At 34.0% G+C, this 25,650-nt stretch overlaps 1 protein-coding gene across 7 annotated transcripts in view; it reads left to right on the forward strand.

The window, feature by feature from the left end:
• Positions 1-25,650, forward strand: part of HFM1 (helicase for meiosis 1) — a 134,848-nt gene that overhangs the window by 59,278 nt on the left and 49,920 nt on the right. For all 7 annotated transcript variants that reach the window (XR_009564767.1, XR_009564766.1, XM_060302908.1 and 4 more), the window contains 9 exons: positions 549-655; positions 751-798; positions 15,190-15,287; positions 15,369-15,497; positions 21,196-21,281; positions 21,737-21,820; positions 21,945-22,102; positions 23,571-23,674; positions 24,140-24,274. Coding sequence is in view for 5 of the 7 variants with exons in the window: in XM_060302908.1 (XP_060158891.1) it covers positions 549-655; positions 751-798; positions 15,190-15,287; positions 15,369-15,497; positions 21,196-21,281; positions 21,737-21,820; positions 21,945-22,102; positions 23,571-23,674; positions 24,140-24,274 (949 nt within the window). In the remaining 2 variants the exon portion in view is untranslated. The remainder of the gene's footprint in view (positions 1-548; positions 656-750; positions 799-15,189; positions 15,288-15,368; positions 15,498-21,195; positions 21,282-21,736; positions 21,821-21,944; positions 22,103-23,570; positions 23,675-24,139; positions 24,275-25,650) is intronic.

Here is a 25,650-nt window from a genome sequence, read left to right on the forward strand (position 1 = left end):
ATTTTGAGTTCAGAAAGTGTGAAAGAGAATTAGAAAGGGTGTTAGTTTCATTTTACAGGTGTGAAAAACCAAAGCAGAGTCATTTGACAGAATTAGGCTCTAGAATACAGATTTCTTAATACCTACGCATTGTTTTCATTACAAAATAATCCTCAATAGGAATAATAATTTGCAAACTATAGAAGGGTAAATAATAATATAACAGTAGTAATAGCGATAGTAATGAAATCTTCATTTATTGAGTGCTTATTATGTGTTAGGTGCTACACTGAATATTTTAAATTTCATCTTGTTAATCTTTACAATCTTACTGATATAGCCCCAGTGTGTAACACAGTGTCTGACATATAACAAGTGTTCGTAAACTTTTGTTAGTGAATGAATGAATCCTTAAAGAAGCAAAATGCATAAGGCAGGTTTTTAACTCTATTATGCTAAACGTGATGTCCCAAGGCAGCATTAAAAATAAATAAATACAGAAAAAATAAATGAGAGAAAAGAAGTAAAGAATGGACATAACTAAATGAACAAATGCTGAAATTTTATAGGTCACAATGGTAGCCAGCTGCAAGGAATTTCTAGATATACAATTAAGAACAAATGAAAAGAAAACACTGAATACTTTGAACAAAGATCCAAATCGGATAACTATCAGGTACAGAAATTAAATATGTTTTAAGTAATTTTAAAAAGATTTCATTCAGTTAAAATAAATAATAATAATAAAAGTTTTGCCTTGTTTATTTACAGATTTCCAATGGGAGGAAGAATTAAAACAAGAGAAATGAAAGTAAATTGGTAAAGAAAATCAATTGTTAAATGTCTTAAAATACTGATTACCTGTCCCTGATTCATATTTATGAAGGTTTTTTTTAACTTATTTTAAATTTCTTTTCCTTAATACAAAAAAGAACATATTTACATAAGAATGAGGAGTCAGAATGTAGGTACGAAATTAATTTCCCAAAACTCAGACTTTAATTAAAAGAGATAATTTGTGAATTTTTAAATCAACAAACGTTGAGAGTGTAATCTGTTGAGGGAAGTTAGACAGTAGAAGAAGATATGCTTCTCATCCACAGGAACTTTCAAGTTGGCTTGAATGAGAACCATGTGTATAAAAATAATGGACAGTATGAAAACACATACAGTAAATGTCTATTGAATGATAGTGGTATTCTGGGAAAGACATACTAAATGCAATGATATCAGTGAAGGAATGTATTTGTGACAATGGGATGACTATTCTCCCAGGAAAGGGAAGTTTGTATAGAGGAGTAGTAGCTGGAAGAGTAAATTAAAGTTACATTGTATTGTAATGACTTTACCCAGTTTCCAATCACAAATGGTGCAAAGTGCTTGGTTTTCTGAGTATTTAGGTCTTAGTGTTAAACCATTTGATTTAGATCATTTCAGGTAAAAATGATTTTTTTTATGTGGCTCAATAAAACCAGTTGGCCAAAGAATTTCCTTTTTGTCCTTAGCTAAAGGAGGTCACTCGTTCTCTGGGATACTTCCTAACGTCTCATTGAATTTTATCTCCCAAATACCATGGCATCTCATAAACAAACTTCCACTGCTGTGTACAACTCATCAGGCAGATCTACAGCTTGGACAACAGAAGTTAATGTTCTGTTTCTTAGATATATTGCTTTAGAAATTTAAATATCCTTAGAGATCATACAGAACTTAGAGATCCTGTACCCAGGTCCTTTCATTTTACAAATGAAGTAAGTGATGCCTAGATAAGTTGTGACTTGCTCGAGGCTATGTTGCTATACTGGGGGCTGATCTAGAACTAGAATCTAGATCTCTTGATTCTCACAATGTTTTTTTCAATATACTCTGTTGTATCAACTACTGAGTCAAATTAAATCAAGGTATTTTTCCACAAGCACCTTGTTGGGAACACTATTTGCAATTTTAACGCTTTCATTTACCTTACCTTAGATTGGGTCATACATTCTTTTCATTGGGACTGTCAGATTTTAAAATTGATGACTTTATAATTGTCTTTATATGTATCATAATTTAACTTCCCATTATAATTTCCCACCTTTATGCAACTACTTGAGTGTGGCTAGGAAGAGTGAATGTGTGTGGGGTATTTTCTTAATCTAAAATGTACATACAGTCTTTTGGTGGGTGATGATGGCTAATAGTTACCACTTTTATGTCTCTCTCATATTCCTGTTACTTTGCTGAATTTCAGATCAGTTCTTTTTCAGGTAGGTGTTAATCCTTTTAATTTTAAAATTTTATCCTTCACCTTTCTGCCCTTTAAGGCTGTTTTTTAATTTTTCGTAATTCCTGGGTCTTTCACCTAAAGCACTAGCTCTGTTTTCTTTATTTGGTATTTTTCAATGAACTTATAGGGTGTATTTCCAAGTCAGTGATTTCTTTTCACAATTGTTTGTTTCTTCTTATTATATAAGTAATGCATGGATTCATTTTTAAAGATTCAAAAATAAAATTTATAAAGCAAAAAGTCAGGTCTCCCTTGACCCCCAGAAGTAACTGTTATCAGTAGTTTGCTGTGGGTCCTTCCAATTTCCTTTCTATTTATTTCATACATATATATGGGCTAATAAACATATGTTATGTCTGCATATAAAAAAGGTCATACTATAATTATTGCTCCTGTCATGAAGTTCTTCTATATCAGTACATACACATCAACCTCATTTATTTTGATACCAATGTGTGTGTATCTGTGTGTTGTTTTTTTTTTTTGCCGTACGCGGGCCTCTCACTGTTGTGGCCTCTCCCATTGCGGAGCACAGGCTCCGGACGCACAGGCTCAGCGGCCATGGCTCACGGGCCCAGCTGCTCCGCGGCACATGGGATCTTCCCGGACCGGGACACGAACCCGTGTCCCCCACATCGGCAGGCAGACTCTCAACCACTGCGCCACCAGGGAAGCCCCCAATGTGTGTTTTAATAGCAGTGTATTCCATAGTATGAACATATTGTAAATTTTAACCACTCCTTTACTGATGAAGAGTTAGATGGCTTACAAACTTTTGCTCTTACAAATAGTGCTGAAATGAACTTCCTTTTATTTACACCGTATTTTTCAAAAATTTCTGGGTGAAAAGGTATATACATGAAAAGATTTAATATTTAATGCCAAATTACCTTCTAAAAAGCTTACCTTATTTACAGTTCCCACCCACAGTGTAAAAAGAATGACCATTTCCATAAATCCTCCCAATACTTGTTTTTTTATCTTGAACTTTTGTCAATCTAATGAGTGAAAAATTTTAAACTTTTCAAATCCCTAATTATTAGGAGGGAATATACATATTATTTGGTTTTATACAGAAATTTTAAATTGTTATAAAATCATGCATGTCAGTCATTTCCTTATGACTTCTAGGTTTTGTGTCTTGCTTACTTAGGAAGGCCTTTCCCATCCTGTATGTCTTTTTTTTTTTTTCATCCTGTATTTCTTAAGATTAGGTTCAACTACATAAAATGGTAATAAAATGAATTAACAGTAGATTCAACAAAATAGGCTACTTTTCTCTCATAGAATATACAACTCAAGGTAGATAGTCTAAGGTAGATATAGTGGCTTCAAGGTGTCATGAATACTATGTTCCTATCTTTCTGCTCTGCTATCCCACACATGACTTCTATTTCAAGATCACCTCATTGTCCAAAATTACTACTAAAGCTTCAGCCATTACACTTGAATATCCTCTCTCTTTTCAGTAGGTTTCTTGGAAGTCCCAGATAATCCTTTCTCACCTAATACAGCTAAGTGCAAAAGAGACTGGGAAATGTCTTGGTGATAGTGTGCCTATATTAAAATTAGGATTCTGCTATTAATAAGGAAATAAAGAATGAATGTTGGGTAGGTAAAGCAGTCTCTTCCACACATCCTAAGATCATAGGACTTTTTCTATCATTTCTTCTAATACTTTAAAATCATTTTATTTTTACCTAAAGGCTTTTCATAGGCATCTGGAGTTAATTTTTATATGTGGTATGAGTTAAGAATTTAATTATATTTTGTCCCTGAAAGATAGTCAGGAGTGTTTGATAACTATGTTGTCTTTCTCTCTTTGCCTATTGATTTGGAATGCCACCTTCTCATAAACTAAATTCCTAAGGATCTGATTCTGGACACTTACTGTTAGCCTGTTTATTTTGTTGCTGTGACAATACCACATTGTTTTACTTGCTATTCTTTTATTGCATGTTTTGTTATCTGGTAAGGCAAGTCCGTTCTTACTGTTATTTAAAAAATGTTTTTGGATATTCCTGCATTTTTCCTCCCTGTGAAATTTAGAATCAGTTTGTCAAGATTTATAAAAAGTCCTATTGAAATTGGCTTTATAGATTAGTTTGTGGAAGAATTCTTCCTTTAACAGTTCTGAAATCTTTCTATCTAGGAATATGGTATCTCTCTCCATCTATTCAGATCTTTATGTCTTTCTGTGATATTTTATAACTCATCATTTAGGTTTTATATTTCTTGATAGGTTTATTTCTTGGTATTTTATGGAGTTTGATATTGTGAGTCCTTCTTTACATTGCATACCATTGCATTTTATGGTCAGTTATTGATGGTATATAGGAAGGCTATCAATTTTTAAAATTTTGATTGTTTTATCTGGCTATCTCACTGAACTCTCTTAATAGTATGAGTTGTCCTTTAGTTGGTTTTCTGGGATTACCTCGATAGACAATCATATTATCTGTAAATAGTGATAGTTTTATCTCTTGATTTCTAATAGTTGCAACTCTATTTTTCTTAACTTCTTGTAGATAGAAACTTTAGTATATGTTCTCTAGTTTTAGAGAGCAGACATCTTTGTCTTTTTACTGTTTTTAATTGTCAAGTTTCCAGTGTTTCACCACTGGGGAATTTCTCACACTTTTTGGATTCGATTGTGGAATCCATTAACCTCCTTCTCACTTATTTGTAAAAACAGATTTGAATTCAGAGAGAAGAGCGAGCAATCCATTTTAGCTCACCATTGTCTCTGGATCTAAAAGTTGGGTTTCTCTACAATTTCTTTCATTTTTTGTTCTTTGCAGGGTTACTAACTTCTTTTGAATCAATTTTTCTTACTTTATATGTTCCTGAGCTATTCATTTCACCCAGCCTGTCAGTTTTTATGGCATAAAGTATTTTGTCCTCTAATAAGTTAAAAATTTCCTCTAAATATATAATGTCTTTTCTAATATCTAATATTATTTGTATCGTCTCCTTTTTTCTTAATCAGATTTGCTAGAGGTTTCTATATTTTGATCTTTTCAAGCCATTTATTTTTGACTTATTGATCATGTTTAATAGTCCTATTAATTTTACATTTTTAATCTTTACTTTCTATTATTTTTTATTTCATTAATTTCCCATTTTGTCTTTATTTTTTTCCTTCTACTTCTTTTTATAATCTTTTAAATTGTATTTTTCTTCATTTATTTTTTTTTAATTTTCTATAAAATATGTAAGACTACAAATTTTCCAGTGAATACCACTTTGACATTGTTCTATAGATTTTCTAAATCTATTGCTATTCTTTCTAAATAGTTTGTAATTTCAGTTTTAGTTTCCTCTTAAGAATTATTTAAAATTATGTTTAAAATTTTTAAAGTAATACTTTTTAAAAATTGTCATTCTTTTATTGTTAATTTCTAATTTTATTGGATTGTAATTAGAGAATGTGGCCTGTTAGAGTTCTGCTTTATGATAGATATTGTGGTTTTACTTGCGGCTTAATACATGGTTAATTTTTATCATTATTCCATGTGGATGGTAAATGGATAAATGAATGATGTGTTCCTTAGGCCCTAAATTGCATATTTTGCCATTAGGAAGAGTTTGCTAATTGTGTTACTCAAAGTGAAATATCACTCATTTTTCATGTAAAGTTTTATTAATCAAGAGAGTAATTTATTATATTGGAAGAGGAAGATATATTGAAAATATAGCCAGATTATATAATGGATCTAAAGATGTAATGTCAGATAGTTCAAGGGAATATATATATACCACCAATATATTTGGAAAAGCAAACAGAAAAGGAACAAGTACACAGTAAACAGAAGAGTGACATATTGTCTGATCAGCTGTGACTTGTGGAAATGACTATAAAAGTATAGGATGGATTATACAATAAAGGAACAAATCATAAGCAAATTGTCTTCTTAGGATTGTACATAAAAGGAGTTGTACTTAACCTGTGTATTTACACATTTGTTAGGTACTACAGGCCTATTGGCCCGTTTGTCCATGTTGCCTTTCTTGTCCTGTCTTGTCGTTTCTGCTGATGGAAAGAGGCAGGTTAGATGAGTCAACTAACTGTCCTATTGAATACTTTTTGCTTTTAATTCCGTTTTGTCTACTATTAATAATATTGCCATACTTGTTTTATTTAGTATATCATTTAATCTTTTTCTTCTTAACGTTTTCATATTGTTTTATAATTTGTATAGATTGAATATAGTTAGATTTTATCACTTTTCTTTTTACCTGATCTCAGAATTCTTTTAATTGAGAATAAGTTCATTCACATTTATTATAATTACAGTAGTCCCCGCCCTTATCCACGGTTTCGCTTTCCACGGTTTCAGTTACCAGTGGTCAACTGTGGTCCGAAAATATTAAATGGAAAATTCCAGAAATAAACAATTCATAAGTTTAAAATTGTGCACTGTTCTGAGTAGCAATTCATAAGTTTAAAATCTCACTTCGTTGTGCTCTGTCCCACCTGGGACATGAATCATCCCTTTGTCCAGTGTAGCCTGCCTGTTCTTCACTTAGTACCCATCTCAGTTATCAGATGACAGTTGCCATATTGCAGTGCTTGTGTTCAACTAACCCTTATTTTACTTAACAATGGCCCTGTGGAATTAAAGGAACCTCAGCTAAAATTGGAATCAGGACAGACCTGTAGAGGAAGCTCTCACACTCTGCCATGCATCATCAATTGCTCCAAGCAGAAAGAGGTGTACACCTACCTCTCTGATAGGAAAATCCCTCTACTTTACTATCCAGCAGGAAAAAGAAAACTTCTCTCTGCCCTGACAGCCTAGCCAGTCGGAGACTGTACCAGCCCGACTAATGAGAAGCCTCCATACTTTGTACTACCAGCTTCCTCCAATGGACTCTGGTTTTCACAGCCCCTCCTATCTCCCCGCTTTTCCCTGTAAAGCAAATTCCTTGTTCTCTTGATTTGCCTATGCTTTGCCATAGTTTGCATATCCTGAATTGCAGTTCTTTTGGCTCTTCCTCAATAAACTTGCTCTTGCTATAAAGCAAGTTTATAAATAATACAGTAGCCAGTTATAAAATAACTGGCTACTGTATTATTAAAGTTGACAGCTCCAAAGCGCAAGAGTAGTGATGCTGACAATTCAGATATGCCAAAGAGAAGCTGTCAAGTCCTTCCTTTAAGTGAAAAAGTGAAAGTTCTAGATTTAATAGGTTCTAGATTTAATAATTTAGAGGTTGCTATGCTGGTTAATAAGAGGTTAATATGCTGAGGTTGCTAAGATCTACAGTACGAATGAGTCTTCTACCTGTGAAATTGTGAAGAAAGAAAAAGAAAGGAAACTGTAAAGAAGGAAAAAGAAATTTCATGCTGGTTTTGCTGTCGCACCTCAAGCTGCAAAAGTTACAGCCACAGTGCATGTCAAGTGTTTAGTTAAGATGGAAAAGGCATTATATTTGTACAATAGCATATTCTGAGAGAGATAGAGACCACACTCACATGACATTTATTAACACTATTAATTGTTCTATTATATTATTAGTTATTGTTGTTAACTTTTAGTGTGCCTAATTTATAAGTTCAACTTTATCCTGGGTACGTATAGGAAAAAACAGTATATGTAGAGTTTCATACTATCTTTGGTTTCAGACATCCACTGGGAATCTTGAAATGTATCCCCTGAGGATACTGTGTTTGGACTTAATCTTATTGTATGTTTTCTAATTTGCACGATTATTGCTTGTTTCTTTTTTCCTCACTTATTTCTTTTGCCTTTTCTGCCTCTTTTTGGATATGTCAAGTTTTGTTTGTTTTTGTTCTTCTAACTAGCTCTTCTTTTAAAATTTTATATATTTTTAACCAATGTCTATAGAAAATGAACATTTAAAAACTTCCCATATGAGATAAAACTTTTATCATATTTTCAATTTCCTCTTGCCTCTTGCTCTCTCCCATGTTCAGATCATCTTGGATTTTAGTTCCAGATTGTTAAATTTAAAATATTTTACTGTGCATTAAAAATTGTAGACTTAACCTAATTTCTTTTTTTACTGATTGCTTTGCTTACTTTCTGCTTTTTAAAATCTCTATCTTCCTTTTCCTTAGATATATAATTTATTTTTTTTGGATACATTCTCAAATAATTTTCTGAGTCCTTCTGAGTCTTTGTAAGCCTGAAATGTATTTTGACCTATCATTTGAATAAGTTTGGCTAAATCATTCTTCAGATGTTTATACTGCTCTTCTTGCATCCATTGTTGGTGATCTAATCTGTTTTCAGTACTTTTTAAAAAAATTAATTAATTTATTTATGGCTGTGTTGGGTCTTCTTTGCTGCACGCAGGCTTTCTCTAGTTCTGACGAGTGGGGCTACTCTTCCTTGCGGTGCGCAGGCTTCTCATTGCAGTGGCTTCTCTTGTTGCAGAGCACAGTCTCTAGGCATGCGGGCTTTAGGAGTTGCAGCACACGGGCTCAGTAGTTGTGGCTCGTGGGCTCTAGAGCGCAGGCTCAGTAGTTGTGGCGCACAGGCTTAGTTACTCCGCGGCATGAGGGATCTTCCTGGACCAGGGCTCAAACCTATGTCCCCTGCATTGGCAGGTGGATTCTTAACCACTGCACCAGCAGGGAAGTCCCCATGTTTTCAGTTCTTTATTAATAACTTTTTTCTTTATCTGATTTAGGAAATTCACCAGAAAGTCTGCATGTGTCTTTATTCTTTATTTTGCACAGCATTCTGTGGAACCTCTTAATATGTAGACTTGTATCTTTCTTCAGCTCTGGGAAATTTTCTTCTATAATTTAATTATTTCTTCTCTATTCTCTCTGTTCACTCCTTCTGGAACTCCTGCTGGATGAATGTTGGAACTTCTGACAATCTCCTCCACATATTATACTTATCCTTTCATATTTTTTATCTGTTTATGCTTGGCTTTTAGGAGAATGTCTTAGCTCAGTTAGCCATCTCACTAATTTGCTCTTCAGCTTTATCTATTGAGTTTTTTCAGTGATAATTTTTTTTGTTTTTTTGCATTAAAGCATATCAGGGATTTATTAGAATTCTTCAAAGAATTTTAGGTGAAATTTTAAAGCATTGATATTTTGAAAGCTCCTACAACATTACAAAGAAAATAACTGATAAAATTTGTATTTTACTGTATCTCTGCTTGGCTTTCTAAAATATACATGGTATTTCTTTTTCTGTGTTTGTGTGATTTTAAAAGTTTATTCTGATAGCAATACAAAACAAATTGCATGAGTAAGATTAAAGGTAATGACAGGGTTAAGAAATAAGTTTCTTTCTTTCTTTTTTTTTTAAAATTAAAAAGAAAATTTTTTAATTTAATTAATTTTTTTACACAGCAGGTTCTTATTAGTCATCAATTTTATACACATCAGTGTATACATGTCAATCCCAATCTCCCAATTCATCACACCCTCACCCCCACCCCCCACTGTTTTCCCCCCTAGGTGTCCATACGTTTGTTCTCTACATCTGTGTCTCAATTTCTGCCCTGCAAACCGATTCATTTGTACCATTTTTCTAGGTTCCACATATATGTGTTGATATATGATATTTGTTTTTCTCTTTCTAACTTACTTCACTCTGTATGACAGTCTCTAGATCCATCCACACCTCTACAAATGACCCAGTTTCATTCCTTTTTATGGCTAATAGTCCATTGTATACATGGACCACATCTTCTTTATCCATTCATCTGTTGATGGGCATTTAGATTGCTTCCATGACCTGGCTATTGTAAATAGTGCTGCAGTGAACATTGGGGTGCATGTGTCTTTTTGAATTATGGTTTTCTCTGGGTATATGCCCAGTAGTGTGATTGCTGGGTCATATGATAATTCTATTTTTAGTTTTTTAAGAAACCTGCATACTGTTCTCCACAGTGGCTGTTTCAATTTACATTCAAATCAACAGTGCAAGAGGGTTCCCTTTTCTCCACACCCTCTCCAGCATTTGTTGTTTGTAGATTTTCTGATGAAGCCCATTGTAACTGGTGTGAGGTTATACCTCATTGTAGTTTTGATTTGCATTTCTCTAATAATTAGTGATGTTGAGCAGCTTTTCATGTGCTTCTTGGCCATCTGTATGTCTTTTTTGGAGAAATGTTATACATGGTATTTCTAATCTCTCTGAAAAAAATTTTAATTATATAAATCAATTATGCTTATTTTGAAACTCTTCTGTGCACTTAACTCTGTTTCCTCAATTGTTATTTCATTTATTAATATTGTGTGTCTTTTTAAATTTTTTTCTCAAATGTTAGGTAGTTCTTCATTGTTTGCTTTTGCATTTGTAAATATATTTTTGCCTACCTATTCTGTTACTTACTATCTCTAATGATTGTGGAGAAGTAATTAGATTGACTCCCATAAAAGTGTGGAAATACCTTGCAATTTAAGAGTAAAGTCTTTCTACTTCTACTGGGGTTTTCGTTCCTACCTGGAGAACTGTCCTGCCTCTTGCCTCAGTGTCTACACTCCCTACTTTAGCCTCTCAATATATACTACAACTGCTTAATGTTTTCCACAAATGAGAGAGAGTGACAGGGGTAGACTAAACTACCTGCTCAGAATACAGCATTCCAGTGAATTGCTCCAACAAATACCCTAGGACCCTCTCTCCTTCTTGATCTATTAATTCTTCTGCATGTACTATGGGTAATGTCCGGTTTTGTTTTTCTCATAGATTTGATCTTTTTCATAGATATGATTTCTAACATTCAACTTTCTGGCCCACCAATGGCATGCTTTCTTGCTTTCCTGTAGTTTTGTGGATAGAGACTAACACACAAAAACACACCTATATAGTTGTCCATCATTTTATGGAATTTAAAGAGGAGTTATATGTATAGAAGGCTCCATGTGCCATCTTGATTTTTTTCTCTCATTTGATTCTTTGGGCATTCTTATTCTATGTTTAGGCAGAAAAAGATGACTTCAGAATAACTTTTTCTCCTCTCAAGAGAGTTGTACAGCTTTATAGTACACCTTTAACTTATCTTCATATGAAGGATTTCCACTCTTTCTATACCTTCCTTTACTAAGTTGGCCAGTATACAGAAGTCTTTTGGGAAGTTCTGGTATCATTTTTATTAGTTGGCTAACTGTGGAAGCTGAGAGCAGGTCATAAATGGCTCAACCATTGATAATAATAATAGTAATAACCATTGCTTGAATATTTGCTGTGTTCCAAGCACTGCATTAGATGCTTTACAGGCATACCTTGGAAATATTGTGGGTTCAGTTCCAGACCACCACAATAACATGACTATCTCAATAAAGCAAGTCACACAGTTTTTTTGGTTTCCCAGTCCAGTGCATATAAAAGTTATCTTTACACTAGACCATAGTCTGTTAAGTGTGTAGTAGCACTGTCAAAAACACAGTGTACATACCTTAATTTAAAAATTCAAAACAATTACAACAGTAACATCAAAGATCACTGATCACAGATCACCATGACAAATATAATAATAATGAAAAGGCTTGAAATATTTCAGCACTTAACAAAATATGACACAGAGACATGAAATGAGCAAATGCTGCTGGAAAAATGGTGCTGATAGACTTGCTTGATGCAGGGTTGCCATAAACCTTCAATTTGCAAAAACGCACGATATTGGCAAAGTGCAATGAAGTGAAGTGCAATAAAATGTGGTATACTTGTACATACCTATGGCAGAAACTGCTAGCTGACTGTCCAGTAATTATCTTACCTTCACAGGGAAAAGATTACATTTCCCAGTCAACTTTGTAGCTAAATAGGGCCCTGTGTCTAAGTTTGTCCAATTAACGAGATGTAGGCAGAAGATGTAAGTCTTCCTAGAAGGCTGCTTAAAGGAAATGGAGTCAGGTGGTAAACAGGGCATCAATTGTTGTCTTCCACCACTTCCTCCAACATGTTGTATGGAGTGAATGTGTAATGGCTGGAGATCCAACAGTCATCTTAGACCATGAGATGGCCTGAGAATGGAAGCCATACATGGCAGAATAGAAATATAGTAGGATCCTAGGTCTCTGGTGACTTGTTGGACTACCATACCAAGCCCTAGACTGCCTAACTCTGGAGTTCTTTTACATAAGAGAATAAACCATTTATATTTAAGCCTCTATAGTCTGGTCATGGTTGAACCTAATTCAAATTGCATCATTACTTTATTTCATTTAATCTTTACAATAACCCTGATTTAGTCATTACATAACTATCATGCAAGTCTGACCCCATTAGTTGAGATGGCAGAGGTGCCATCTTACCTGAGGCTGTGAGACTTTTACTTCTACTGAGGATAAGCTCAGGCTGGCCTTATCTGGTGGAGAGAGACAGACAGCCCTGCCAAGGTTCTGTACCTACTAGACTAAATCCCTGTTCTCCCTTCCATTCCTGCTTATTGTTACCAAGTTCAAGCTTGTACTGCTCGCCGCATGACAGGACAGTAAAACGAGAGACAGGTGTTGGGGCAAGGAAAAGCCACTTATTTGGAAAGCTAGCAGACCAAGAAGATGGTGGACTCATGTCCCAAAGAACCATCTTACCCGAGTTAGAATTCAGGCTTCTTTTATACTAAAAGGGGAGAGGGTGTAGCTGGTTGTTGTTGCAGACTTCTTGGTGCCAGAATCCTTTGTTCTTGCAGCTGTCCACGTAGGTTTGGTCCCAATGTTCCTGTAAACCTCCAACATGACAATCAACAATCATTATTTTCTGTTCTGCAACTTTTTATCTCTACATGAATGTAAACATGTTATACTTTTAAAGGTCAAGCCTAGGAGGCAGAGCATTGAGAAAGGGCTATTATGTATATTTGAAGCCATAGGCAACATTTTTACAAAGGTTCAGAGCCAGCATGACTAAGTATGGGCAACAGAGCACAAAGGTTAGAGCTAAAGGAATAGATCCAATATGGAGTCAGGTTTGTTCTTCTCTTGCATACTGCTTTTTGTGGTAAAGTTTCTGACAGAGAAGTATGATGTTGAAAAGTGTACTATTTTTTAAGGTATATTGATGTTAAACATAAATATCACCTCAAAAGTCTTATTTTTACTCTATAATTTTGTATATATTCTTCATTTGTGCATTCCAGAATAGTTTCACAAGTTTTATTTATCCAGCACTTGAAAGCACCCCATCCACATTTTCCCATCAGTTCCTTCTTTGTTAACAAACCATGAACTTTATAACCATTTCTTTCTTTCCTTTTTTTTTTAGTTTCCAACTTTCTTTAATGCTAATCTTAATGCTAATAGGTTGTGAGATATGTTTTTTTAATTGAATGAAATATTCTTTAAATTCTATAGTGCTTTACAGTTTTCAGAAGTTTCACACACATGATTTCATATAATCCCATAATAATCCTATATTTCCCCACCCTTGTATTGCCCCTCCCCCTTCCCTCTTCCCATGGGTAACCATTAATTTGTTATCTATATCTGTGAGTCTGCTTCTTCTTTTGCTTTATTCATTAGTTTGTTGTATTTTTTATTTTTTTATTTTTTTATTTTTTTTGTGGGACGCGGGCCTCTCACTGTTGTGGCCTCTCCCGTTGCGGAGCACAGGCCTCGGACGCGCAGGCTCAGCAGCCATGGCTCATGGGCCCAGCTGCTCCGCGGCATGTGGGATCTTCCCGGACCGGTGCACGAACCCATGTCCCCTGCATCAGCAGGCGGACTCTCAACCACTGCGCCACCAGGGAAGCCCCTGTTGTATTTTTTAGATTACACATATAAGTGATATCATATAGTACTTGTCTTTCTCTGACTTATTTCACTTAGTATAATGCCCTCCAGGTCCATCCATGTTGCTGCAAATGGCAAAATTTCATTCTTTTTTATGGCTGGGTAGTATTCCACTGTGTATATATATGTGTGTGTGTGTGTATATATATATATATATATATATATATATATCTCACATCTTCTTTATCCATTCATCTGTTGATGGACACTTAGGTTGCTTCCATACTTTGGCGATTGTAAATAATGTTGCTATGAACATGGGGTATACAATCATTTCTAAGTAGATGATATAAAATAATTTTCAGAAGCATATATTATAGCCAAAAGAAGTAATCATTCTGTAGTTTCAGCTGTATGCACCCATTCTGTGAAGTTAGTTGCTTCTTTCTATTTTCATATATTGTTTGCTAAAACTAAACCATAAAATATAACTATTCTACCCTTTCTCTTTGTGTACCTGTTTTTGGTCTTACAAGAGATCCCCCCAGAGAGTAATACAAGTCTAATAATTTTAGTTAGAATCATAGGGGGATTTGCATATCAAGGTCCGGTTAGATAAGTAAACAGACGAAAGAGGTAGCAAAGACCTGGGAGATAGTAGGCACAATAGACGGTAACTTCTTTTCTCCCCTCTTTTCACCCCTCAAATTTTGTAGCCAAGCAACTGCTTGTTGCTAATAATCAACTAATAAGCTACCAACCTTCAAATGTTGAACAGAATTTTATCACCTAACAGTATGCTTTTTACTCAATAGGTACTTAATAAATATATGGTGATTATATAAATTGTGTTGTTTTCTATAATACCTATATATAGTAAAGCCCAAAGTCAGCTGCACTGGAGAAGAATATGATAACAAATTTTAGATGTATTGAGATGAAAAAAACAGTCAAAGTGCAAGTGCCCTGTGATCATTCGAAATTTATCAATCTAGAGATTATAACAAAAATCTTGAGAAGAAATGAGATTTTTGAGAGAAAGAGAGGTTGAGTGAATAAAGAAGAGTAGAAAAATGAGAACTGACCTTTTAGAGGCTGGGAAGAGGAAGTCAACAATTACTTGCAATAATGATGATACAAGATGCAGAGTCATGTAGTGTCACAGAAATCAAGGCAGAGAGGAATTTTAAGAAGAGATACTTCAGTCACTGATGTCAAACACTGTGAGATAGTAATTTTTAAAAAGAAATAATAAAATTTCTTCTTTCCTCAGTCTTATTCAGGCTCAGCTAGGATGCATTCCCATACAAGACTTTGCTTTGACGCAAGATACTTCGAAGATTTTCAGAAATGGCTCACGAATTACAAGATGTATGTTATAGGATTAATGGATTTTCAATATTTTTCCAGTAAAATAGTATACTAGATTTAATATTGGAAACTCTTTTTTAGGGTTGTCAGATTTTATGGCTATTCAAGAAAAGTTTGCTGTACTGTTGAACAGTTTGATTTTAGCGAAGTGTTTTAGATGTAGGCTTTGGGAAAACTCTCTGCATGTATCCAAACAGCTGGAAAAAATCGGTAGGTACTGAATACAGGTAGGCAATGTGTCAATGTCTGCAATTTATTTTGTATTTCATTGTTAGAAAAATTGTTCTAAGATGGTTATAGACCTTTAAGGAAAAATGTGTTTATGGGCCTAAATAAGTTACTATACTTTCCTTCTCTTGAAAATCTGATTTTCATTTGCTTATGCTTAAAGGATTCTATTTGAAATCAATTTGGAAACCTAATAAAAATTAATGTTCTTATTTTTAAATTTGTTCTCAAACCAAGAGTGAAATTTTGTTTTAGTAATTAGGTAACTATGTGTTGTTCTCTCTTCTACTTTTATGACTGTTTTGTTTTGATCTCAATGACAAGGTGCAGAGCTAGCAATCCTGGTCATTCCTAATTCATTACAGAAAATTGTCACTTATTTATATCTTAACTTTTTCTCTTTTTTCAATAACACTTCAATATTAGTAATTATTTTCATAGAGATTCTATAGACAGGTTTCTTTCCTGTCTGTTGGGATCTAGCTCAGGATGTGAACTGAAAAACTCTACACGGTGCCATTTACAAAGACTGGGATATGCCTAAAGCACTTCGGAATTTTTCACTTTGGTGTCTTTGGCTTTGTGACCCTGTTCCTTCTTAGATAGCTAGAACTCCAAAAAGAAAGTTATTTCATGGCTGACAGTCTTATTAGCTTTATAATTTTGTATGCATCTTGGGGACATTAAAAAATTAGGTAATGGGTCACTGGGGATTGTCTAATTATTCCTTAGAACAAAGATCTCCAGCTATTTTGTGAGGAAGTACTACTTTGTATTTCCGTGAAGTTTGAAATCGGTGGGGGAAATCAGTCAGAGAGCTGACCAGTCCTGGGAACTGGGGTGAAGGTGGAGATTGAGTGGTGAAAGCAAGGTCAAAGTAGAAGAAAGATTCCTGATTAAAGGCTCACCTTCCTATCAATACATAAGTCCTGGCAAACCAAATGCCACGCCCATCCCACAGAGATAAGAGTTCTGAATTGGGAAGAAGGTTACATACAATATTTAGGAGATTTCAACTTACAGAAAAATTTGAAATTATATAGAATGATTATTAATAGTATAGCACTAAAACACTTATATTAGAAAAGTAGAAAGTTCTCTAGAGTGATTTCAGTTTCCATGTGATAAGATGAGAAAAAGAACAAATTAAACCCAAAGTGGGAAGAAGAAAAGAAATAATTTTAAAAGAGCATAAATAAATTGAAAACAAAACAATCAACAAAACAAAAAGGTGATTATTTTGAAATATCAATGAAATTGATAACACTCTAGTCAGACTGATCAAGCAATAAAGAGAAAAGACACAAATTTCCAAAAACAAAAATGTGAGATATAACTATGGATCTTATAGATGGCAAAATGATAGAAAGGGAATGCTATAAACATCTAATGTCAATAAATGCCACAACTTTGATGAAATGGGAAAATTCCTTAAAAAACACAAACTGTCAAGAGTCCACTCAAGAAGAAATAGACAACATGAGTAGGCTTATATTTATTAAAGAAATTAAATTTGTAGTTTAAAACCTTACAAAGAAAATCCCAGGCACAGAAGTTTACACTGGTGAATTCTACTGAACATTTAAATAAGAAGCAATATCAGTTCTACACAGACATTTTCAGAAAATTTAAAAGGGGGGGTAATACTTCCCAACTCATTCTATGAGGCCAACATTGCCTTGTTATCACAACCTCACAAAGACATTCAAGAAAGACAGACCTCAGTAATATAAATGCAGTAATTCTTTATAAACTTTTAACAAATTGAACACAATGATAGATAAAGGGGCTAACATATCATGGCCAAATGTGGTTTATTCTAGCAATACAAGATTAGTTTACCACTTGATGTCAATCAATGTAATTCCTCATATTAACAAACTAAAATAGACCATATGATCATCTCAATAATGCCCAAAAAAGTTGACAAGATCCAAAATCCATTTCTAATTAAAACTCTCAACAAATTTAAAATAGAAGGAAATTTCTCAAATTGATAAAGGACATCTATGAAAAACCTACAGCTAACATCATATTTAATAGTGAGAGACTGAATGCTTTCCTTCTAAGATCAGGAACAAAAAGGATGCTCACTGTAACTACTTCCAGTAAACATTGTACTAGGGGTTCTAACCAGTATAGTAAAGCAAGAAAACGAAACTAAAAGCATACAGATTGGAAAGGAAAGAAGTAAAAATGTTTTTATTCATACATGATCACATGATCATCTATGTAGAAAATTCCATGGAAGGTAGGAAAGGTTTAGCATGGTTGAAGGATGTAAGGTCACTATATAAAAATTAACTTTATTTCTACATACTAGTAAGGAAAATCAGAAACTAAAATTAGAAAAACTATGCTATATTAGTTTTCTATTGCCATTGTAACAAATTACCACAAACTTTGTGGCTTAAAACAACACAAATTTATTACTTAAAGTTCTGTAGATTAGAAATCTGATGTGGTTCTCACTGAGATAAAATCAAGGTTCGGCAAGGCTGTTTTCCTTTCTAGAATCACTAGGGATGAATCCATTTTCCTGCCTTCAACTTCTAGAGAATACTTGATTCCTTGATCACAGCCCTCTTCCTCTACCTTCAAAGTCAGCAGGTGATCTTGGATTTGGCAAAGAATTTCTTAGATACAACACAAAAGCACGAACTATATAAAAGAAAAAAAGTGGATTTAATCAAAACTGAAAACTTTTGTTTTTCATAGAATACTATTAAAGAAGGAGGAGGAGGAGAAAACAAGCCACCAGACTGGAAGAAAATATTTGCAAAACATATAACTGATGGAGGACTTGTACCTAGAATGTATAAAAAATTCTTATAACTCAATAATAAGACAAACCACTGAATAAAACAATGAGCAAAAGATTCAAACAGACACATCACCAAAGAAGATATGTATATGGCAAATAAGCACCTGAGAAGGTGTTCAACATCATTAGTCATTAGAGAAATGCAAATTAAAATGACAACGCAATACCAGTACACATCCACTAAAATAATTAATTTTTCTTTTTTTTTTAAATTTATTTTTGGCTGTGTGCAGGCTTTCTCTAGTCATGGCGAGCAGGGGCTACTCTTTGTTGTGGTGCATGGGGTTCTCATTGTAGTGGCTTCTCTTGTTACGGAGCACAGGCTCTAGGAACATGGGCTTCAGTAGTTGCAGCGCGTGGGCTTCAGTAGTTGCGGCACGTGGGCTCAGTTGCAGCACGTGGACTCTAGGGCACGCAGGCCTCAGTAGTTGTGGAGTGCAGGCTTCAGTAGTTGTGGCTCATGGGCTCTAGAGAGCAGGCTCAGTAGTTGTGGCACATGGGCTTAGTTGCTCTGTGGCATGTGGGATCTTCCCGGACCAGGGATCGAAATCGTGCCCCCTAGCCTTGGCAGGTGGATTCTTAACCACTGCGCCACCAGGGAAGTCGCCACTAAAATAATTAAAACTTGACAGAGTGCTGGAGAGGATATGGTTCAACTGGAACTCTCACTGTGGGAATGTAAAATGTTACAACCACTTTGGACAACCATTTGATTGTTTCTTTAAAAGTTCAACATAAACCTACCATGCAACCGGCCCTTTCAGGCTTAAGTACCCAAAAGAAAGAAAAGCATGTAGACACACAATTCTAATAACCAAGACATTTGAAAACAGCCTAAATATCCATGAACACGCAAATGGAAAATAAATTGTGGTATGTCCCATAGTATGGATATATATACTCAGTAATAAAAAGGCATGAAGTGTTGATACAAACAACAACATGGATGAATCTTACAATAATTATACAGAGTAGAAGAAGCCAGACTAAAAAGAAAACTATTTAATTCCATTTAAATAAAAGACTAGAAAATACAATAGTGATAGAAAGCAGATCAGTGGTTGCTTGGGGACTGTGTGGGGAGGGGACAGAAGAGGTAGCGAAGAATTACAAAGTGGCACAAGGAAACTTTTAGAGGCAATGGTAATGTTTATTAGCTTGGTTGTGGTGATAGTTTCTCATACACACACATACATAAACACACAAAATCACATGTCAAGTATATTGTATGTGAATTATACTTCAGTCAGTAAAATTGTAAAAATAAATAAATAAATCCAAAGGAAACTATATTCACTCACCAAATGAGCAAAAATTAAAAGTCCTGTAGTGGAGATAGTATAAGGTTATGAACATTCTCATGCAGTGTTGGTTGGAGCCTAAGTCTCATGATATCTACCAATTAAAATGCACAATCTCTTTAAAACAGCAATTTCACTTTAGCAATTAAATTTATAGAAATATTTCCACATGGATACAAATATAAACATTGTTTATAATCACATAATCTTAAATGTCCATCAATAGCAGAATGATTAAGAAAAGTATGAATTATCCATAAAAATTGATTAATAAAATTTCACTATACTGGAAGAAGCCAGTCTTTCTGACTTTCTAGAATATTGTCAGTCTGGGCATCAGTTGCATTCTATCCCTTCCAAATTGTTGAACACGAACATGTTTTTCACACTTAGTACAGCTGAACAAAAAGAAACAAATATTGACCAGCAAAATTCATGTAATAGAAAAGTGAGAGAATCCAAACAAAAAAGTAAATCTAAGTTCTTATTGAGCACCAGGAAAAAATAATGAATGCAAATTGATTTTCAACAATGTTTATAAACTAAAAATTAAAAATCAGGAAAGGTTATAAGGGAAAATGGAAATGAACATTAAGGAATTAAGAATACTAGGAGTTGTGTCTAAAGATTGAGTAAGAGAAATTCCCAGGAATAGTTAAAGATATGAGTAAGAAAAGGAGTATCATACCCTCATCAGTAATATGTGTGCCTTAAACAAGGTGGTACTAGTTTAGGATTTTATGCTTCTGACAATATCTTCTATTTTGGGATTTGGTTAAAATCATTCATATGAGTGTAAGAATTAAAAATTACAGTTTCTCAAAGCATGAAGAAACAGAGAATGTCCAAAGATGGAAGAGCACTTGATGTATTTAAGGAGCAAAATTAAAGCCGGTGTGGCTGGAGAATAGTCAGCAAGAGAGGAATCGTAGGAAATTAAATGGGAGAGGTAGGCTGTGTTCAAGTCATATAGGTAAGGGAGTTTGGCCATAGTAAGGAAATTGCCATTTTATTCTAAATGCAATGGAAAGGCATTGGAAATTTTAGGCAGAAGAGTAAAATTATCTGAATTAGTACAGAAACAGAGAACTCAATTTCTTGAGTTCCTGTTTCTTTAAAAGTTCAACATAAACCTACCGTGAACTCATTTCAAGACAGAAATGCTCAGAGAGCCATAGCTTCATGAAACAATATTCCCATCCCTGAATAATGTTGCCTTTTTTAAAAACATGAGTATAACCATAGATGTTTCTTGGTACTTGCTCTATGACATAAGGTAAAACTAAGGGTTGAGACATCATGTGGACCAAAGAATTCCTCTTTCTTTTATAAAGCACATGAGTGTTTTATTTGAGTTTGAAAAAATAAATATGAACAATCAAATAACGTCGCAGCCCAATTAATCCAATTGAGAACATTTTTTAACAACTTTAAAAATAAGTCATTAGTCTGGCTCTTTAAATTTTTCTTTTTTACTAATGTAGTTGTTAAATATTTAAGTGTAGATTTAGTTTTAAGTGGATTGTTTAAAAACTATTTGATTAATTTTCCACAGGTGTAACATTATCAAATGCTATGGTAAATGCAGGTTTGACTACCTTTAAAAAGATAGAAGAAACAGATGCAAGGAAACTTGAACTGGTATTTAATATTTACTTATTCCTAATGTTACCTGAATTCTGTATAAATTCTAAAGCCTGACTTTTGTATCTTTATTTCTGCCCAAAAATGATTTCCCTCTCATAGTCATACATATATATATATGCTTTTTTTTTTTTTCGGTATGTGGGCCTCTAGCTGTGTGGCCTCTCCCGTTGCGGAGCACAGGCTCTGGACGTGCAGGCTCAGCGGCCATGGCTCACGGGCCCAGCCGCTCCGTGGCACGTGGGATCTTCCCTGACCGGGGCACGAACCCGTATCCCCTGCTTCGGCAGGCGGACTCTCAACCACTGCGCCACCAGGGAAGCCCAGTCATATATATTTTTAACTTAAGATTTTAGATAATAAGCATGTTAAAACTATTGACTCTAAAAAATATTTTACTAAAAGAGTTTTTAGTGTTATAATAAGAACATAATGACATAAATATGTTTTAGATTTTAAATAGACATCCCCCTTTTGGAACTCAGATAAAAGAAACAGTGATGTATCTACCAAAATATGAACTTGAAGTGGAACAGGTAAGTATTTTCTATTTTTCATATATTTTGATTTTCAGGACTAAAGCTACCCATAGCTGACTTGGAGGTGAGTATGAGTAGTAAGGTTATTTTTAACACTTTTTATGCCTATCCTTTTTTAAAGATTGCAAGATATAGTGATACCATGGCAGAAATATTAGTGACTGTTATATTAAGAAATTTTGAACAGCTACAAACTAAAAGAACAGCACCAGATTCCCACTACGTTACCTTAATCATAGGTGATGCAGATAATCAACTCGTTTCTAAGCACAAAATTATGTAAGTGTGAAATTTCTATTTGTTTTATTTCTAAGCATATACTATAAAAGAAAAATTCTGCTGAGGAAAAGAGTAATAAAATCATGGTGCGATCAATTAAATTACATTTTCCTGATTCTATAACGGGATAGTTTGTCTATTAAAGAAGATACTAATATTGGGTCTGTTGGTTTAGATAATATTTAGTACTCAAATGAACAAAGTGTAAAGTCTATCACCATGGTTTGAAACAAGTAATAGATGACCTTTAGGAGTAGCTCTAATTCACTGTTGCTGAACTTTCTTATTTTGTTGCTTTTCTCCTATCATTCATGACCTTACTACTCTTTGAGTGCAATCTTCCTCCTACTTACTTCAAAATATATCTTCTATTTCCAAATTAAAATCTAACAAACTACTACTGCCATTGTAGGATCCAGGCAACCAGATCCAATAGATAAAGGAGGTACCTTGCCTTATATCTAGTTCTCTAGCATGTCATTCTATAATTTTACTTCAGCCTTTTTTCTAATACTATTGCATATTGATATTTTCTCTCAGGATGTCATAAACAAACTCTAAAGATAATAGTTGTAGCTACAGCTAATATTTTTTGAGTACTTAGTAGGTTCCAGGTATTGAATTGTTTAGTCTTTGTATGAGATAGGTGCTATCATTATATATACTTTATAGAGGAGAAATTTGAGACCAAGTTTATATAGGTAGTTTACAGCAAAAACTAGTTTTGAAGCCAAGCATTCTTACTCCAGAGCCTATGCTCCTAGCATATAACTGTACCTGTAAGTTCAGGATGGCAGTGATTCTGAAATGGGAATCTCCTAATTTTTGCCAGTGTACTGGAATATGGCTTCCTAAAACATCCTGTGCAAGGTTCCTAATGGGACTGCAGTGACTGATAAGGATATCCTTTTCACTGATAATTACTCTCCTGCAACTAGCCATGATACACTTACAGAGAATATATAATTATACAAATCTTTATTCTCTGTGACAACTAAATCTAATGACAGCCTTGACTATAGGAGGCTAAAATAAGTTCAATCACAAAATTGGTTGCTGGTGTTGTGTTATTAGATACAGACTATTTCATATCATTTAAAAAAATACTGTTGAAGTTCTCACAAATCCATGTAACTTATGTATAGCCATTTTAAAGTGGTAGTGATTTAAGGTCAAGGTCATAGGTTATTGATAGCAATTATATATTCAAGCAGGCCTGAAATGATTCAGTGCAACTTAGAACCAGCTGTTGGGTGAACATATAGTTAAGAAAATTATGGTAACGGTAGCTCCATTGATACTCCATTTCCCTATTCTCAGAACTTGGGGAAGGTAGTTTTCAGTCTCACTTCAGTTTACTACCAGATAGGACCTATCTTAGGATCAGTTAGCCCTTGAACATTAATTTAGTATTTCATTTCATTTAGTGTTCAAGATCACTATTAAATGATGCATTACTCTTTTTTAGGGATTCTGTTTTGCTAAAAGCTGGAAATTGGGCTAAAAAGATTGATGTGAGGCGAGCTCTTAAATCTGAAGATCTTAGCATAAATCTAATTAGTTCTGAATATGGTAAGTTCATTGAAGTAATGAAGACATGAATGTAAAAAATATGATAGCATTTAAAAATTATTTCCTTTATGTAAAACAGAAAAACAACATAAATGATATTGTGTAAAAATAATTTATTTAAGTAAAATGAATAATTTTAAAGGAAGCTTCATATATTTGGATATGTAAAAGATGGCAGAGACTAGGATAATAAAATTAAAATTTTATCTGTTCATTTATAGACATTTTATTTTTTAAGATATATTTCAGTTACTGTAGGAACATTGATTTTTATGACAGATGTATAAATTTTCATTTGTTACACCTTTTAAAGTATCTTTAAAACATTTCTATTTCCTGGACTTGTTAGTTTTCCAGTTCAAAAAGGTATAAAATATAGCAGGTATAAAAACAAATAAATGGTCTCATGTGTGGATTTATATGACTTAAATAAGCATTTGTATGCTTTTTTTTTTCTTTTTTCAGTTGGACTTGATATACACCAGAAATTTACAGTCTTTTACTTAGGACCCAAGAGATTTGGAAATCAAATACTTATGCGAAAAAAACCAGAAACAGAGATGTCCCATTTTAAACATTCAATAGCAGGGCCCAGTAAAGGTAAATAGCTGTATTTAGTCCTGTTTTGCATTAAAGCAAAGATATGGCTGAGGGTAGTATCATCAGTATAGTACTGCTTCATTCAGATTGTGGATACTGTGGAATTAGATGTTTAGATTTTCTAATAATTGCATTAATAATGTATAGTAGGAATTCTTAGTGTTAATATTTGTCAAAATTGGGGTGATTTTTGGAGCAAAGAATTATTTGACTAGTTTTTTGTATACATTTCCCCCTTTTCATACCCACACCATTCTTATGGCCATGTCAGGGGGAGAGCAAGTGATATACAAGAATTAATGGATTTGATAAGGCAAAGCAGGTGACAATTTTTTTTTTTTATTATGGGACATTCAAATAAAGACGAAAGTAGAAAGAAGTGTATATTGAACCTTCATGTACTCATCACCCACCTTAAACAATTATCAACTCAGGGCTAATATAGTTTCATCTGTACCTCTGTTTAGATTTCCCCTTGTATTTTTTGAAGAAAATCAGATATCATATTATTTCCTCTGTAAATGTTTCAGTATATATTTGTAAATGGTAAGGATTTAAGAAAAAAATACTGCGTTACTCTTAGACATAAAAAGCTAATAGTAACTAATAATTATCCAATATTGAGTTAATGTTCAAACCGCTGATTACTCATAAATGTTGTAGATACATCATCTTGATACCATCTAGACATACCAGATTGGCTCCTGAATCCTTTTGCTATGTCCCTAGTAGTCTTGACAGCTTCCTTGCTTTGTGAGGTTATATGATGTTCTAGGCTTAACCTTTTGTAATTCCAGACCCAGACCTGTAATAAGCCTTTTCTCCAAAGATACCTGGTTTCTTTTCATGATAAATAGTTTTCTGTGTGCTGGAAGAGCTCATTGCCATTGACTGATTATTATCTCTTGCCTTTTCCATGCACAGATTTAAGAAATATGTGATTTTTTTCTTTTTGAGATAAAATACATAATTGATTCATGGTTAAATGTCCAAATCAAATTCAGGGCTATAGTATTTATCCTTAAACTCAATAATCTGTATCTCCTTTCTGCCATGCTGAGAGATTTGTTTCGCAATAACTCCCAAACTGATAGAATGTCACTAATTTTCTTTTTTTTTTTAACATCTTTATTGGAGTATAATTACTTTACAATGGTGTGTTAGTTTCTGCTTTATAACAAAGTGAGTCAGCTATACATATACATATATCCCCATATCTCCTCCCTCCTGCATCTCCCTCCCACCCTCCCTATCACATCCCTCTAGATGGTCAAAAAGCACTGAGCTGATCTCCCTGTGCTATGCGGCTGCTTCCCACTAGCTAGCTATTTTACATTTGGTAGTATGTATAAGTACATGTCACTCTCTCACTTTGT

Source organism: Globicephala melas, chromosome 1 (genome assembly GCF_963455315.2).
Source record: "Globicephala melas chromosome 1, mGloMel1.2, whole genome shotgun sequence".
Classification (NCBI taxonomy): domain Eukaryota; kingdom Metazoa; phylum Chordata; class Mammalia; order Artiodactyla; family Delphinidae; genus Globicephala; species Globicephala melas.